Raw genomic sequence first — 17,554 nt, 5'->3', positions numbered from 1 at the left:
AAAAATGTGACCAAAGCAAACTGTAGTGGTTTTTGTTATGTGACAGATGGCAGATGTTAAAAGGCTTAGCACTTATTGGTGAAACTTAATATATTGCCATGTGACATTGCACTTAATGTCATGTCATGGCAAATTATGTTATGATTCATCTTTTGTTCTTTCTCTCTCTCTCTCTCTCTCTCTCTCTCTTTCTTTCTTTCTCTCTTTCCATAACATACCATAAATGGTTTTGTCCCATTGTTATTCATTATGTTCTTACTCCATTCATGAAATGTCCATCTTTTTTGGTGACAAAAGTAATTACATTTTTTAACAATATTTTTGACTTTCCCTAAAAATAAAGGTTCCTAAAGGGTTCTTTGTCAGGCTGTATAGTTCCATAAAGCACTTTTGACACCCACAGAAGCTTCCTGTTGCACACAAGGTACTACAGACTAAGGGTAAGAAATAAGTGGTTCTTTAGAATTTATGACCGAAAGGTTATTTGGCATTGCTGCCTGTTCCTGTGATGTTTCTGGTCCTGCTCCCTCTCTCAAACACACACACAGAGAGCTCCATTTAAGATCAGAACTGAAATGTAATGCTGACTTTGTCTACTGTTGTATTTGGTAACAGCCCAGATTTAAAAATATGCACAGCCTTGATCTGAGCATGTGGTACGTGAGGTCAGCCTAGTTTAACTGGTACACACACAGTATTTTAAGGGCTGAGGCCAAGAAAGAGTATTAGGTGGCTCAGATAGGTGCTCAGGCCTAATCTGGGATTAACGGTGCTACTCCGCAGATTGCTTTAGGGATTTCTCAGGTCTCTTTAGGTTGCCTGGAAGAACCATGTTGATGTCAGAGCTGGTGATATCGGTATTGTGCCATCAGTTTTTTTCCTTCGATCTCTAACATCCCTGAGTGCTGGTTTATCAAGACAAAAACACTGCCTGACCTTTTTCACACATCAAAAATATGTCATACAATGCATATCAGTTTTCTTTTTAATAGAGTGGCAAAATTACAACTTTAAGATAGAAGCTGTTTTTGCTTTTAACAAATATAAAATCCGTACTAAAATGACAACAACAAAAAAATTCTAGTATGATGTTTCAAACTGTCAAAAGCACAAGGCAAAGAACTGAGCATCGTCAATGAATAATAATGAGAAGACGAGCATTAAGCTCCGCCCACCTCTACAGTTCTAACACGGAGCTGTCCGTCATCGGAGGTGCTGAAGACTCATCTACGCATCCTTGGAAGTACATGAAATCAGGACATTTATACATATATGGACAATAGATTAGTTCAGTAAAATGGAGATAAAACACCCGACACAGTGGGAAGAAATTGAGGGCCAAAAATGAAAACTCGAGTTTTTTCTTTAAAGATGGGATTTTGCAACATAACAGCTGCGTCGATCAAAGAGCAACTTGAATGAGCGGGAAATTACAATCTGCTGCATTAAATCTGTTCAATTTCTCATTTTTGTTGCTCCACAGGTAAGTTTCACATTATTATTTAATTTAGTAAAAACGTGAATAAAAGTTTTATACAAAGCCATTTTTGGTTTCCGTTTGTACTTGTATTTCTAGTCGATTAATTATTATTTTAACAAAATTAAAATGACCTCGTAACATCCTGCTTTCAAATGAGTTAACAGGATTCAGTCTCCCGATTGAATGTTTCTGGTGCACGTATAGCAGTGCTCAGATTTCCAACTAAACCGTTTAGTGACATAATAAACCAGTTTAGATGTTCACTTTAGAGAGCGATTGGCTAATGAATCATAGAAAACGAATCCAAACGAATTATTGCAGAAATAACAAAAAAAAGTGTCATCAACATAAGATTCAGTTAAACATTTTTTTTACAAATACATATTTGTACAACAACCACAGATTTACTATAGTCTCATCACAATAATTATAGTTTAACCATGTAGTAAAGCTGTGGTAACACAATGGTAACCAAAACCAAACCATGGTTACTATACTTTTACTATAATAAAAACATAGTACATTTTCCCTAAGAGTTGTATAGTGTGAAGTGTGACTGTCGAGTTACTTAAATTTTCACACATCAATGGGCATCTCCTAACTCGAAAAGAGCTTAGTCAATCACAGGTTCAACTCCAAAAATAGCTTTACTTCCTTTATCAATGGACTTATTACAATCTTGATATATAAGCAGTGTATTGAGTTTACATCCATTCAACTCCAATCTCAGAAGAAACGAATCAACTTGAAAAGGTTTTACTTACATCCTCAATAAATTTAATACAGTCTTGATTGACTTTCAGTTCATTGATTTTACATTTGCTAGGTTGATAACCTTTAAGAAAAGACAATCAAATATTTTAACATCCTAAACAACACAAGTGCACAATAAATGTTTGCACATTAAACATGTATTCCAATACAGAGCTGCATATACAAACAATGAAATATTAAGCAAGCATATCTTTATAAAGTCCGTACTTCATATTAATACAAAAAGACTATTATAGATTGAATATGAGCCAGCTTTGTCTAATTTAACAGCACTCGTCCTACCATCAGCGTCCCGGATTGACGTATCACTGATATGCATCCGCTTTCTAGCGTCCTCAATTTCTTCAATCACGAGGCACATCATCTTTTCCTCAGAAGACACATTTTGCATTCAAGCATTCACAGCACCAATAATCTTTGCAGACGAATGCCCTTTTTTAGTCTTTCTTGCCCGCGTTTGGCGTTCGCACGCTCTATCCACAAGCTCAGCTTACTTCCGTGTTCCGGGTATCTCCGTCACTCTTTGTAGTTTTCTGCATGCGCCATTTCCTCTGACGTCCTCTCACAATTATTTAAAATAAATCAAACTACTTTTCTGACTTCACACCTCCCACTTGACATTCTTGGTTCTTGAATCCAGGATGTCACACTTAACTCTTTTCCTCCAAATTATTGGATTGCTCTTCCACTGGTATCAGCATAACTAATCGTCGAACGTCTCTGTGAAGAACGGTTGGTGGGAATTGTATTATTTTCCCTTTTGATGGCCTTTCTTAAATTTATCTTGCAGGACCTGAGCAGAAGACTGGATGACTGGAGAAGACTCTGACATCAACTTCTCTTACGACACCTTTAGAATCAGCATTTGCCTTGATGACTTTTCCCATCCTATACTGACCCCATAGGGCATTATGGCCTGCAACCCAGACAACATCCCCCACGGCAACGTTTCTTTCTTTCGTATGCCACTTACTCCTTATGAACAGATTTGGTCCTGCTAGTTGGCTCCATCTTTTCCAGAATTTACCAATTTCCTCTTGGATAATCCTTAATCTCTTATATGGGTATCCTTCAAAATGAAAATCTCCTGGATCTCCTCTTGAACTTGCTCTTCCCAATAAAAGAGAGTTTGGTATAATATATTCCAAGCAATATTCCCGGCTCTGTGTTCGTGCATCGATTGGCCTTTCATTAACTAGGTTTGCTGCCATGTACAAAAAAGTTTGTAATTCACTCCATGTAAAGACACCTTCACTGCCCAGGTTAAGAAGAGCTCTCTTTACCACATGGACTGCAGCTTCAGCAGCCCCATTCCTATGGGGTGAATTTGCTGTATGAACCACTCAGTTCCATGCTTTCCAGTTTCTTCTTCTAGTTCTGACTTCTCTACTTTACTCAGAAACCCATAAAGATCTTTCAAGGCTGACTGCGCTCCCACAAAATTCAAGCCTGGATCCGACCACACCTTCGTGGGATGTCCTCTCATAGCTGTGAACCTCTTGTAAGATAGTAGGAAACCCTCTGTGGATTGATCACTCACGATATCTGTGTGAATAGCCCTTGAAGCCATGCAGCAATACACAATCCCCCAAACTTTCAATTGCACTCTCCTCTTGACTTCATCCTTTACTTGATAAGGACCAAATAGATCCACTGACACGAATTCAAAAGGCACAGCTGGTCCAATACTTTCAGGTGGGAGATCACCCATAACCTGCTTACATCTTTTCGCTCTTGCTTTCCTGCAGGTGATACAACTTTCCACAACTTTCTTGGCCAGTCTCCGACCTTTCACTACCCACGCTGTTCTTCTCATCCTTACAAGAGTTCCAGCAATCTCCTCATGATTTACATTATGCGCTTCATGAGCCAGTAGCAATTATACTTGTGCTTCAATGGGTAATAATGGAACTGTAAATCCTTCTTTTCCAAAAGAATCATATCTTCCGCTGCATAAATGAAGTCCTGTGTTTTCTTCTTTAACTACAACCAATCTACAGAGTGTGGTCTCAGGAAATATTATACTCGTTTGAGCTGCCAGAAAGAGTGCCTTCAAAGCATCCTCCCTCTCCTTTACAGTCAGCACATGCTCACTCCTTACTTCAAGGTCTTGTTTCCCAGAAGATTTACTTCTCAGATCAAGCCACTTTCTTACACTGCGCCATACCCAGCCAATGACTTTAAATTAGCTTGGTCAATCTGCTGAATTTGTTAATATTCACCAATCCTTCAGTGATTAATTTACTCAGCTTTTCCAGTTGTACCAATTCTTCTAATACTAGAACTTCCTTTTCTTCTGTACTTTTGTCCATCTGGGACAGTTCTACTCACTGCAGCTGAGAAGACTTTTCTTTGGAGATTATTAACTCTTTCTCTAGCCTCATCAGCGATCTCAACTGCTGATTTCTTAGGCCATTCATCCACAGACCGTTTAAGGAATTCTGGTCCATTTTTTCACACAGAATCTTCACCAAGGTCTTTAATACCTGCTCCTCGTGTAATGATATCTGCAATGTTCACATTGCCTGGAATCCACCACCAATCTCAACCGTCTCCTGTTTTATGGATTTCTCCAATCCTATTTGCAAAAAAAGGTTTGATAACCATAGCTGTCGCGTTGGATGGCTCCCAGCACTGTCTGACTATCCACAAAATGAAACCATTTCTCTACTTCTCTACTTTCCTTTCCAATTAGCAGGCATAAGACTTCTATGAAACTTAACCTTCTGGAGTCTCACATACTCTTGGAACAAATCAATAGCTTCTCCATAGATTCCTTCAGAAAGTGCTACATCCCTTTTCTCTCTGGTCAGATGCCCACATCCAGTTTCTTGAAATGCTTTCCTGACAAGAATTGCACCTTTCTGTTTAGCTGGTGTCACAAGACCAAGTGGGTCATAAAGTCCTGCCACCTGACTCAATAGATGTCTTCTGGTCAATGGGTTTGGTGTCTTAAACCTCACCTCTTCCTCAAGCAGAACCCACTCAGTCCTTACTTTCTTTTTCCGTTTGGAAAAATTGATGGAAGTCATAATATACAACTTGTCCTCTTCCGCCAAGTATCCAATTCCTAGAGCCTTATTGTTCTCTTCACTCAATTGATTAGGAAGTATAACAACTTTCTCGGGAATCAGACTTGAAGGTTTCTTACTTGTCTCTACAGGACCGGACCTCCCACTTTGACCTGACCAGATCCATGCTTTCAGTGAGAATCCACCAGCTTCCAAAACGTCTTCTAGGCCTTTCACTATTTCAAACAGTCTCCTTTGATTGTTATGAGATGTAAGAATGTCATCTACGTATGTGTCTTCCTCTAGAATTCTGCGTTCTTCCTTCAGATGAGCAAAAGCTGCCAGGCTCGTTGTCTCCCTCATACACTCAACCGGACGATCTCCAATGTTGACTCTGGTTATAGCATACTTCTCTATCTCCTTCTCTGGTGTATCCCTTCAGAGAAATTTGTGGAGATGCATTTCTCGTTCTTCTAGCCACACGGAATTATACATCTTTTTAATGTCGCCCAATAATCCAAACACTCCCTTTCTGAACCGGAGTAGAACAGCTCTAATAGGATTCAGTACATCAGGTCCCTTCAACAAGAGGTCATTCATACTAAGCCCCTTAAATTTCTGACTACTGTTCCACACAAGACGCACAGGTGTAGTGACTGAATGCGGGTTGGGGGCAACTAAATGGCTTACATACCAAACACTTATCAATCACTTCTCTCGTAAGCTTTACTGCAGTGCCTCTCTTGACCATCTCGTGAACTTGTGCAGCATAGACTGTTTTCCACTGAGGCATTTTCCCAAGCTGCTTTTCCGTTCTCAAGAAAGTTGACTCCACTCCGATTATGGTGAAGGGAACCCGGATCTTGGATCCATGGATACTTTGCATCCCAATGCGGTTGATCACTATGATTATCTGCTTGCACATATGTATATCCACTTCTTACAATCTCCAACTCTCTCTCCTCCTCCAAAGTCATCTCTTTTCTCCCTGGTTGGCAGTTTCCACAGTGGCAGCCTCCGCATTTTGGCTCACATGCAGCTCCAATGCTATCCCAGCTCCACCACTGAAGAAACTCTTTTCCACTAACAAGTGTGCTTCTTGCATTACCACAGCTTAACTTTCCTTCTTTAGAGGCTCCTGGAATCATGAATGGTTTAATCCTTCCAAGCACTTCCTCATACTTGATTGCAGCAGCTCTCATAGATCGTGCAAAGTGTGTTTTTGACTCGTACGCTGTCAGGTCTACTGCCTCAAATAAGTCTGGATGCGAACCACCCACCATCTTTCCAAGTGGGCTGTCCCACAGGACAAGATCTCCTACTATTTTTACCCTTTGTGGTGCAAGTTTTCCTTCCCGATGACTAAGTAACAGTTCTACTTCCTCAGGTCTCTTTAGCTCTTCTAAATCTACTTCTGGGAAGAACCTTTTCAGCCATTCTGGACTCACACGCTTGTTTACTCTTGCGATCTCTTCCAGACCATAACAGACAAGCTGGTGAGCCTTTTCTGTTCCCGTTGGCATTCTAAGGAGATACCTTTTAGTTTTTACATGAATAGCCATCTTCCCCACTCCATGAACAATCAGATCGATTTTCTCACCTCTTAATATGAGCCTATTAGCAGCTTTATGAGTTATGTAGTTTGTGTCATGTGCCAGATCGATTAAAGTTCAGATTTTTTTGTCCTGCATTGGTCGTCACCTCTTTAAGCATCATAAGGACTGGAAGCTCTTGAAGTCCATAATTTTTTGAAGTCCTAATTTCCCTCCTTTAGATGTTCCAATCATAGCCTTGTTGGTGAACGCTTTCACACACTTTTCCACCATTTCGGGAGAAAGTTTAGAAAGGAATTCTTCTTGCTCCACAGTTAATCTGCTTCCCTTTTTCCCTTCTTTGATGGTAACTTTATCTTCATACTCAGACTTGATCGACGACTTAGTCTCTCTTTTAGGACATATAAGATAATGATGATCTGCACCCTTGCATTCTTTACTCCTACACAAAAATGCATCCCTGAACTTACTGTCATCTTCATGATATCCAAAGCACTTCTTATACAACCCAAACTTTCTCAGAATTTCCTTATTTTCAGCCAACTTCAGTTCCTTGAACTTCTTGCAGAAGAAGATTTTAACTTTACATATGTGTCTCAAATCCGCACACAATGCACATACTATCTGATGTCGTTGCCTTTACTGATTTAGTGAATGCATGACTTCTTTCAAACTTTCTTTCTTGCCTTTCCACTTTATCCATGACTTTAAGTTGCTCTAGTCTCTCAAGGATTCCTTCTTCAAGAATTCAAGAAGCTTGTCAAAGTGGTTTTCAGTTGTGATATCACTGTTAGGAGCAGTCACTAGTGCAAGCCAATCCCTTTTCATAAACTCAGGAAGTTTACTTTCTATGGATTTAACCACAAGATGATTCTTTATAACCCCTGCATCTTCTAGGTCAGTGAGATCCACTAAATCTCTTTAGCCTTCTCCACTGTTTGGACAAGTTCAATGACTTTACATGGTTGTTTCCCCTTATGACAGGAATTCTCTCCAGTTCTTCCACAATCTCTATTGTAATTGCATATTTGTTTTCATATCGATTTGTAAGTGCTCTGAAGATATCATCCACTGTATTATAGGAGGACAATCTGAGGTCTTTCATAATCCTGATGTCTATACTATCCAACAACTGAATCTTTTGAACTTCTATGGATCCTGAAGGTTCACCTTGTTGTTGAAGGCTTTCCCAGTCTTTCCTCCAACGATAGAAGTCTCTCTTGTTTCCATTAAACACAGGCATACTTGCTGGTCTAAATCTAAATTTAGTCACTAAATTTAATGTCGCAATCACTTGCAGTCCTTCCAATTTCGACATCCTGTTGCACTGAAAGTACTACTTCCTCATCTTTACTCTAATCAGTCTCCATATTGGCGAGAAGTCCAATTCTATACTCATCACTAGTCTCGAAAACTCTCCGTGCAGCAAAAGAAAATTTCTCAAACTCTTGCTTGAGCTCCACTTCCATTAGCCTGAAAGCTTCTCTGCTGAGAAAGTTAACTTGTCTAGTGAAATTAATTTTTGCAGCAGTCCTTTCCTTTTTAAGCTGCTCGATTGGTTTTCCCACTGCTTCTTCAGCCATTTTGAACTTATTCACTTGACTCTCTTTCAGCAAAAGTTCCAGTTTTCACCTTCCTGCTCCACCGTCACGCCGACTGAGCTTGGCCTCTCAATTCTGCCATGAACACGAGGACAACTGGTGTTATGCTGATCAGCAAGCTACAGTATGTCCAAACTGTGGCTGTTAGCTATGGTTATCAACTGTTGAGTTACTTCAATTTTCACACATCAATGGGCATCTCCTAACTCAAAAAGAGCTTAGTCAATCACAGTCACACGGTTCAACTCCAAAAATAGCTTTACTTCCTTTATCAATGGACTTATTACAATCTTGATAAATAAGCAGTGTATTGGGTTTACATCCATTCAACTCCAATCTCAGAAGAAACGAAGATCAACTTGAAAAAGTTTTACTTTCATGCTCAATAAACTTAATACAGTCTTGATTGACTTTCAGTTCATTGATTTTACATTTGCTGTAGGTTGATAACCTTTAAGAAATGACATAATCAAATATTTTATACAAACATACTATATATTTTATACAAACTTAAATGTTTAAATATATTTCATATACAAACAATGAAATATTAAACTAGCAAGCATATCTTTATAAAGTCCGTACTTCATATTAATACAAAAAGACTATTATAGATTGAATATGAGCCAGCTTTGTCTAATTTAACAGCACTCGTCCTACCATCAGCGTCCCGGATTGACGTATCACTGATATTTCACAGCACCAATAATCTTTGCAGACGAGCGCCCTTTTTTAGTCTTTCCTAGTTTGGCGTTCGCACGCTCTATCCACGAGGGCACTCACTTAATTCTTGGTGTTTCGAGTCAGATCCGTGGGCGTGGCTTGTTGGTTTTGACTAAATCTTTGGTGTTTCAAGTCTTACGAAACCTTTACCCTAACCCACACCCTAACCCTAACCTTACTGTAACCATCTAAACTACCCATGATTGTTAAAATTGACGAAAAAACACGTTTGGGTGATCACGTCTGACTCGAAACACCAAGGATTTAGTGAGTGCCATCCAACGAGCTCAACTTACTTCCGTGTTCCGGGTATCTCCGTCACTCTTTGTAGTTTTCTGCGCCATTTCCTCTGACGTCCTCTCGCAATTATTTAAAATAAATCAAACTACTTTTCTGACTTCACAGTGACCGAAGCAACTTGTTTGCGGCTTTGAAGTGACTACTGAGCCCGTATTCTTAAAGCTTCTAAGAATCCTCTAAAAAAGCTATTAATTTATCTTAAAAACTTCTACGTAGGAGTCTTATCTTAAAAAACGATTCAGGACCAATCTGAGAGCAACTCTGCGCAAGGAAAAGACAAAAACTTTTATCTTAGTGAGGAGGTGAGGCCGACCCCGTTGCGATGTATGACACAGTCTTTTAAAGTCTTTTTTTTCTTCCTGTTTTACCGTACTCACGCACAAGTTATTTACCATGCTGTTAATGTCAACGTATTTCATAGTTTCTGTAAGTGCTGTAATTGTTTGTGTGATCACTATAGAAGGTTGTGATACAACCAAATCACCTCTGCAGCAGCATTTCTCCAGTTGCTAATTATGTTAATGTAGTGATTTCTTCTATTTCTGGCGCTATGGCATTTCTGCACTGTCTTGGAGATGTTAGCGTGTCTCTAATAGAATCGGTCACAAACATGAACCCTGCACGATCTAATGTGTTGTGTCTTATTAACTCACTGTCATTGAATTCAATGTAATTTTATTTTATAGCGCTTTTACAACTTGCATTGCATCAAAGCAGCTATACAAGAAAACCAAAACCAAGATAATCAAAAGTTGAACACACAAAAAACAATAAAAATAAAAAATCAGATAAACCTTAACAGTAATATGGAAATTGTCATGCATTGCAACACATTTCTTCTCACTTTTCGTGTTTCATCCATTTTCTCTGCTGCTAAAGAAACTTTTAAAGGGGTCATATGCCGCGAATACGTGTTTTTCTGTGTCTGTGGTGTGTTATAAGTTGCCCATGCATGTACTAGACACGTAAAATTGCAAAAATAAAGTGTCGGAACAAAAGATTCATTCTATCTAAAAGTGAATGCTCACCCAGACCTGCCTGAAACGCCTCGTGTAACCACACCCCCACAAATCTACCTCAGTTCGTGGTATGATTTGACTAAGACCACCCAAATGTATACGCAAGTAAGGTGGGCGTACCTGTCAGTACAATTGCTTTGGAACCTGATGTTCCAAATATGGTAAGAGGCGTTACATTTCCGTCACACGCTTACAGTATTCGACCAATCACTACGCACTGGTTAACTGGCCAATCATAGCACACCTCGCTTTTCAGAGCAATGAGCTTTGTAAAAAATCCACGCTTTTCAGAGAGGAGGGGCAAAGATGAGATACAAACATGCACGGTATGTGGAAAATACAGCGTTTTTTAACCTTAAATCGTGTATACACATTGCATTACATCTACAACAAACAATAATATTCGTTTTAGCTGTGTCATATGTTGTGTTTACATGATACTATTTCAAGGTACGAACACTAGAGGGAGATAGAGATGAGTTCTGTATTGAGGTTAAGAGTAAGAGAGAACTGTGTGTACCTTGTGTGCTACGTGTTGGTCTGTAGTAAGAGTTGAGTTGTAAGTAATCCACGTGCCTTCGTATTCTTTTATTGCTTCTGAATACCTTACATTCAGAACATCATATGACCCCTTTAAGTCTCTTAAAAGTCCTCCTCGCTACTCCAAAAATTTTGGACATTAAGAGCCCTTTTAAGGGTTAAGATGCTTTATGAATTACTTTTTTCTTTATTAGGATCTTTTCTGTCATTTTAAGGGGAAACGCCCACATTTCTAAGATTTTTTTTAGAATTTTGTCACTATGAGCAACTGTTTGCGCTAAGATTTTTCATGAATACGGGCCTGAACTTCAAGGGATCACCCTTGTTAGTCAAAGTTTTGAGAGTTTTTCTGAAATGAAATGAACCCTGGTTGGTGGAAATCAGGGCTGCTGACAAGAAGTTGGGCTTTGTGTTCCCTGCATTAGTATCACTCTGGATTTGGAATAGATTACACAAATAGCGTGGGTGGTGTTAGTCTAATTACAGTAATCTCTGCTCAACAATACCATAAAACTAAACATCATTATATGGAGAAAGTTTTTTTTGTGAAAAACTTAAATGTAAGTGTTGTTTAGAAAATGTACAGATGTTGTGTGTTCTTTTCAATAACAACACATTTTGAATCGATATACAACAACAAAAAATATAATTATTATTTTTTTTCTATCAGAAGTAACTCCTCTCCAAGATTTCTAGCTTGACTTACAAGTACATATATAGTGATCTTCCCGTGAGGTGGGTGGCTGATCTTAGTTTTTTAGGTATGAGTAGGATGTATTTTTAGGTTCAGTGTTTAAGATGGCAATGTTGTTGATGTGAAATTTGTTCAAACCAGTCAACAGGATAAATGCAACCTATTCAGATTTAAATACAACATACACCGTCACTTAACTTTACATTAGACCAGTCGGGATGATAAAATCATTCAAACTGTTCAGTGATCTTCTAAATTAAGCTGTTTGTAAATAGACTATAGAGCAATGAATAGTGTACTTTGTAAGGATCGGACACAATGCTATCTGCAATAGTTTCATTAATGGTAACCTATTAAACACTGCATTGATGAAATGATTCATAGAGAATATTCCTGTCATTTGTCACACTTGTTGTTCTATCAAGCACTGGATGAATAGGCAAAAAGACAAGAGAGAATGGCAAAGATTTGTACGGAGCACTCCTACCCATCCCGGCACCGGCTCACAGTTCGAGCTTCTGATGAGGAACTGAACTTGACTGAAAATGGAGCAAGCAGGTTAGAGTAACAAGACTAACATAGAGGTCATATCATTTTCCCCAAAGGTCTTCTTGTTTTATCGAATTTGTCAAAACATTAATAACGTGGAAAGTTTGATCAAAATGAAATTTCTTCTTTGTTTGGATTCAATCCAATGGGAGTACATTATGACTTACTTCAATGCCTAATAAAGTACTCAAGACTATCAGCGATCTATATTAAGTAATAAAAGATAAAGGACAATGATATGACCTTTTAACCAGATTAAACATCACTCTCACTTATCTATTCTGCATGAAAGTCAATAGATGGTGACAATAAATTAACCAATAAAATATAGCTCAAGTTTTTCTCCCACTGTTTCTTAGAGCACATTCGCTCTGTGAGGACACCTCTGACATGCAGGGAATTGTTACTGGAACAAGCCAGCTTCAGGACTCCAGGAGAAGTTCTTTCACAGGTGCAGGGGCTATGGCAAGGTAACATCTAAGTGATCCCTTGTGTATTGTTGAGCACGTGGACCTTACTTTAACTAACCTAAACCAAATGCATGCTTAGCAGTCCAGAATTCCGACCAGTGCAGACATGCATTACACATTATCTAACTTAACATGTTTTTTCAAACAAGCTTTATGGAAGAACTTAAGGAAAAAAGTGTGCATTTGATTTGGTTGGAACACAAAGCTACATACTGTACAAAGAGCTTGTATGTGTATTACTTGATTCCCGCCGATTTTCCAGACTCACTCACTTCCTGGTTATGCTGAGGACCTGGGCATCTCACAGGCTTCACAGAGAGGTTGAGCGTCCTGACTCCTTCTTGGAGCGTTTCCGAGGACCAGACCTCAAAGACTTATCTAGCCGAGGAAGTAATGCCCATTCCTCTGTAGGTCTTCCTGACAGGCCTCATAAGAGGATGTAAGTAAAGAAAAAGTGAGATTTCAGCACAAATCCTTCAGCAGACAGTGCGTTTTGCCATAGTGCAAACGCCCAGAGAATCAAAGAACCAAAAATTCATACAAAGCACGAGGATGGGTTGGGCCAGAAAATAAAATCTGAAAACAGTACAGTATGTAGATTTTATACCTGTAGTCTCCCTTTAGGTTAGACAACATAGCAACCACTAGTAGTGTAGTGTAGAAACGAATACAAATATATGTTCCCTATAGATAAATAGATCGATTTTAATATAGAAAGAGTCAATATCAACAGATAAAACAAAAGAACAGTAGTGACAGTATGGTCAATAGTCCTAGAATCATCCAAATTCTATAATAGTAACATTAAAATGAATGCTTTTTACTTCCTAAGAAAAGCCAAACATTGGCCTTTGGCACCTTACAACATGAACAACTGCAACAATACTGATGAGTAAGTAAACTCAAGTGTTATCTTCCCTGGATAGTAATCCCTACAACTGAACGTTTTAGAGCTAATTTAAACAAAAAATGTATATTTGAAATCGAGTTTTAAATAATAAAGTTAATATTATAATAACAGAGGATGTTTGTTTGATATTGTTAATAAGTTGGTTAATGCTGCCATCTGCAGGTAAACATGATACTGCATGATGAGTTTTAAAGTAGTGACCTGTAGTACCCTGATAGAAACCAGACTAGCTGTTAAAAAGTAATTAAAAAATACATTTAACAATATAAAACAATCAAAAACATTACCTTTAGCAAAAAGGAAGAGAAAAAGGAGGAAATAAAAAAAGATGGAGACAAGGAGGAGAAAAAAGATGAGAAAAAGGAAGAGAAAAAAGAGGAGAATAAAGATGAGAAAAAGGAAGCGAAAAAAGACGAGAAAAAGGAGGAGAAAAAAGACGAAAAGAAAGATGATAAAAAGAAAGATGCTCCTCCCCCACCGTGAGTATAAAACAAATGACAATTTAACAGTAGCAATTGCAATTTTAGTAACACTAATCAGATAAAAACTTTGATTATTTCTAAACGATCTAAAAGACAACATCTAAAGACAAATGCGGTAATTTAGTGAATGGGATTCTTTTTGAAAGGGGCCAGAAAATAATCTTCTGTGTTTTTTAGGAAAGAAGTTTGGATCATGGATCCATCCTCAGACAAATATTACAGATGGCTCTCAATCATAGCAGCGCCTGTTTTTTACAACCTCATTATGCTTGTTACAAGGTTTGTTTACATTGCTTATGAAATCAATAAGTCTGTGTGCATCGATGTGGTTAAAAGCTGAATTGTTTATATTTCTATAGGGCTTGTTTCAATGAGCTTCAGAACTCTTATACGATTCTTTGGATCATCCTGGACTACAGCTCAGATGTGATCTACTACATGGACACGTTTGTCAGATCAAGAACAGGTATGGTCATTTTTTATTTTTACCACTTGAAATTAATGTGACAGTAAGGGTAAATACAACTTCTGTTATGCTAATACGAGATATATAACTACTTTCATTTTAGGTTTCTTGGAGCAGGGCCTTCTTGTTAAAGATGGCAAGAAGCTGCGAGACCATTACAAAACAATCCCACAGTTCAAATACGACATGATTTCAATGATCCCCACAGATTTAATAATGTTGAAAGTGGGATTCAACAATCCTGAACTTCGCTTCAACCGTCTCTTCAAAATGGCACGCCTATTTGAGTTCTTCGACCGCACGGAAACCAGAACAAACTATCCGAACATTTTCCGTATCAGCAACCTTGTGCTCTACATCCTCATCATTATTCACTGGAACGCTTGCATATTCTTTGCCATTTCCAAAACTATCGGCTTTGGGACCGACACATGGGTATATCCAAACATAAGCCACCCTGAATATGGCCGCTTAGCCAGAAAATACATCTACTGTCTGTATTGGTCCACTCTCACTCTTACCACCATTGGAGAAACTCCTCCACCAGTTAAAGACTTTGAATATTTGTTCGTCGTTGCCGACTTTCTCATCGGAGTGTTGATTTTTGCTACCATCGTCGGTAATGTAGGTGCAATGATCTCCAACATGAACGCTTCTCGTGCTGAGTTCCAGGCCAAGATCGATTCCATCAAGCAATACATGCAGTTCCGTAAAGTCAGCAAAGATCTGGAGGCTCGGGTCATCAAATGGTTTGACTACCTCTGGACGGAGAAGAAAACGTGCGATGAGAAGGAAGTCTTGAAGAACCTTCCAGATAAGCTCAAAGCGGAGATAGCCATCAACGTCCATCTGGACACGTTGAAGAAGGTTCGGATCTTCCAGGATTGCGAAGCCGGACTGCTTATTGAGTTGGTGCTGAAGTTGCAGCCACAGGTTTTCAGTCCTGGAGATTACATATGTAAAAAGGGCGACATCGGACGAGAAATGTACATCATCAAGGAAGGGAAGCTTGCTGTAGTGGCTGATGACGGCGTCACGCAATTTGTGGTGCTCAGCGACGGTGCCTACTTTGGAGAAATCAGCATTCTTGGAATTAAGGGCAGTAAGGCTGGAAACAGGAGAACAGCAAACATTCGTAGCGTTGGCTATTCAGATCTTTTCGCCCTTTCGAAAGACGACCTGATGGAGGCGCTGACCGAGTACCCTGACGCCAAAAAAGCCCTGGAGGAGAAAGGAAAGGCCATCCTGAGGAAGGATAACCTTCTTGATGAGGCTGTGGCAAGCGCAGGTGCTGATCCCAAAGGTCTGGAAGAGAAGATTCACCGTCTAGAGGGAAGCCTTGATATCATGACCTCCAAATTTGCCAAGCTGATGGCAGAGTACACGTCTTACCAGAGCAAGATCAAGCAGAGGATCACCAACATGGAGAGTAAAGTTAAAACACTACGAGTTGAGGATCTGTCTGAGGTGGTCGAGGACAAGAAAGATGATGACAAGAAGGCAAAATAGTCCAAGCACAGACATTGGGGTTAATGGGGTTTTAGGGTCCATGTACATATTTCTTATAGCACATTACTTTGAAAAGGTTTATACTTATCTATTTATACATTTTACATATGACATGGTATTCATTTCCACATGTGTTCAAATATAATTTCAATGCCGTATATTATTCAATATGATATATTGAAGAGCTCAGATGATAATTATTAACATACGATGCAGGATCTTTGATCTTTATCATCAAAAGAAAGTATCACTGGTACCTTCTTGCATGATGTAAGAATGTATTCTTTGTTGACACATGACTAAGTCTAAACTTTAGACAGAAGTTGAAAAAGAGTGAACACAATTTGTTAACTCTTTTTCACATGCTATCCACATTTTATGCTTCTATAATAAACATTCTAACAAATGTGCCATGCTTGGTAAATAGTTCTGGTTTATATGAAAATGCTTTTGAATGACACAATTTAAACAATGTAGAATTTAAAAAGTGCTAGGGACTTTGTGGGGTGTGTGTTGCTCAAGGATCCAAATTTAGATCTAAAGGGGTCACAACATGAGTTTTTATTTAATTCTCAGAGGTGTAACTTTAATTATAATTTTTCCCCAAAACGTACTAAATTCAATTTTACACTAAGGTCACTTTACAATGATTTCTGTTACTGAGATTCATGAATTAATCTTAATCTTTTGTGTTTAATGTTTAAAATGACTTTTGCAGACAAAATATAATTGTGCCAACAGATAAGGTTTGTTTATTAGAAAACATAATACTTTTTTTATGGATTACTTGGACCAAATGTGTGTATAACCAGTGTCTTGGACCAGATCCTGTTCTTTTGTGCAATGTAATAAAAACTCAAGAATGAACGCATCAGTTACAACGTATTTAAATGAAATGCGGTACAGTTTGCAGGATTCTTGCTTGTCCCATAACAATTAGCATGCAAGTCAGTACTGACATGATTTGGGCATTGGTTAAAAATAAACAATCCATTTCTCTGTGACATGGGGATCCTTCGGAGGCTTGTTTTCCACCGTCAGGAAGAGCACAACGTTTGTGTGATATCGCAATCTTACTTGTTTTGCAAGCTTGTAAACAAGTCCTCCTCCCGATCCATTTGCTGCTCAGAAGGAACGCCAGTGGGCGGCGCCAATGATGCAAAAGTAGTAAGTGTTGTTGTTACCTTTGCTGTAGGTAGGTCATATGAAAATGACTCTTCTACCTTGTGATGTCACATATCCAGAGATTGTGCATTAGGATTTTTCCGGAGAATGACTCCATAAATGCTTTTCTTGTTGATGAGTTGGACATTTTATAACATGAAACTAGCAGGATGTATTTATGATACCAGGAACTTATTCTATGTCAAAACACGTTAACATGTAATATATGTCTATATGTCTAAATACATGTCTGGAATTCATAAATGGTGCTAAATTTAATGTGAACTTGAATCAAAAAAGCGTTTTATT

The 17,554-nt window shown here is 38.6% G+C and overlaps 1 protein-coding gene across 3 annotated transcripts; it reads left to right on the top strand.

Annotated features, from left to right (window-relative positions):
* Positions 1-1,191: 1,191 nt before the first annotated feature.
* cnga3a (cyclic nucleotide gated channel subunit alpha 3a) lies at positions 1,192-17,061 on the top strand. Of its 3 annotated transcripts, XM_057338066.1 has the most exons (9): positions 1,192-1,483; positions 12,121-12,253; positions 12,604-12,714; positions 12,977-13,153; positions 13,547-13,606; positions 13,918-14,103; positions 14,284-14,385; positions 14,466-14,572; positions 14,676-17,061. In XM_057338066.1, exons 2-9 carry the CDS (start codon positions 12,153-12,155, stop codon positions 16,079-16,081), a joined length of 2,250 nt encoding a protein of 749 aa, XP_057194049.1. In that variant the 5' UTR covers positions 1,192-1,483; positions 12,121-12,152; the 3' UTR covers positions 16,082-17,061. The 3 variants fall into 3 exon arrangements, with proteins under 3 accessions (XP_057194049.1, XP_057194051.1, XP_057194050.1); XM_057338068.1 differs by lacking the exon at positions 12,977-13,153; XM_057338067.1 differs by lacking the exon at positions 1,192-1,483 and having other exon boundaries at positions 11,296-12,253.
* Positions 17,062-17,554: the final 493 nt, after the last annotated feature.

The sequence above is a fragment of the Triplophysa rosa genome, linkage group LG7 (assembly GCF_024868665.1).
Source record: "Triplophysa rosa linkage group LG7, Trosa_1v2, whole genome shotgun sequence".
In the NCBI taxonomy this organism is placed as follows: Eukaryota; Metazoa; Chordata; class Actinopteri; order Cypriniformes; family Nemacheilidae; genus Triplophysa; species Triplophysa rosa.
Note: the sequence above shows the minus strand (reverse complement) of the source record. Positions and strands in the feature narration are given on the sequence as shown.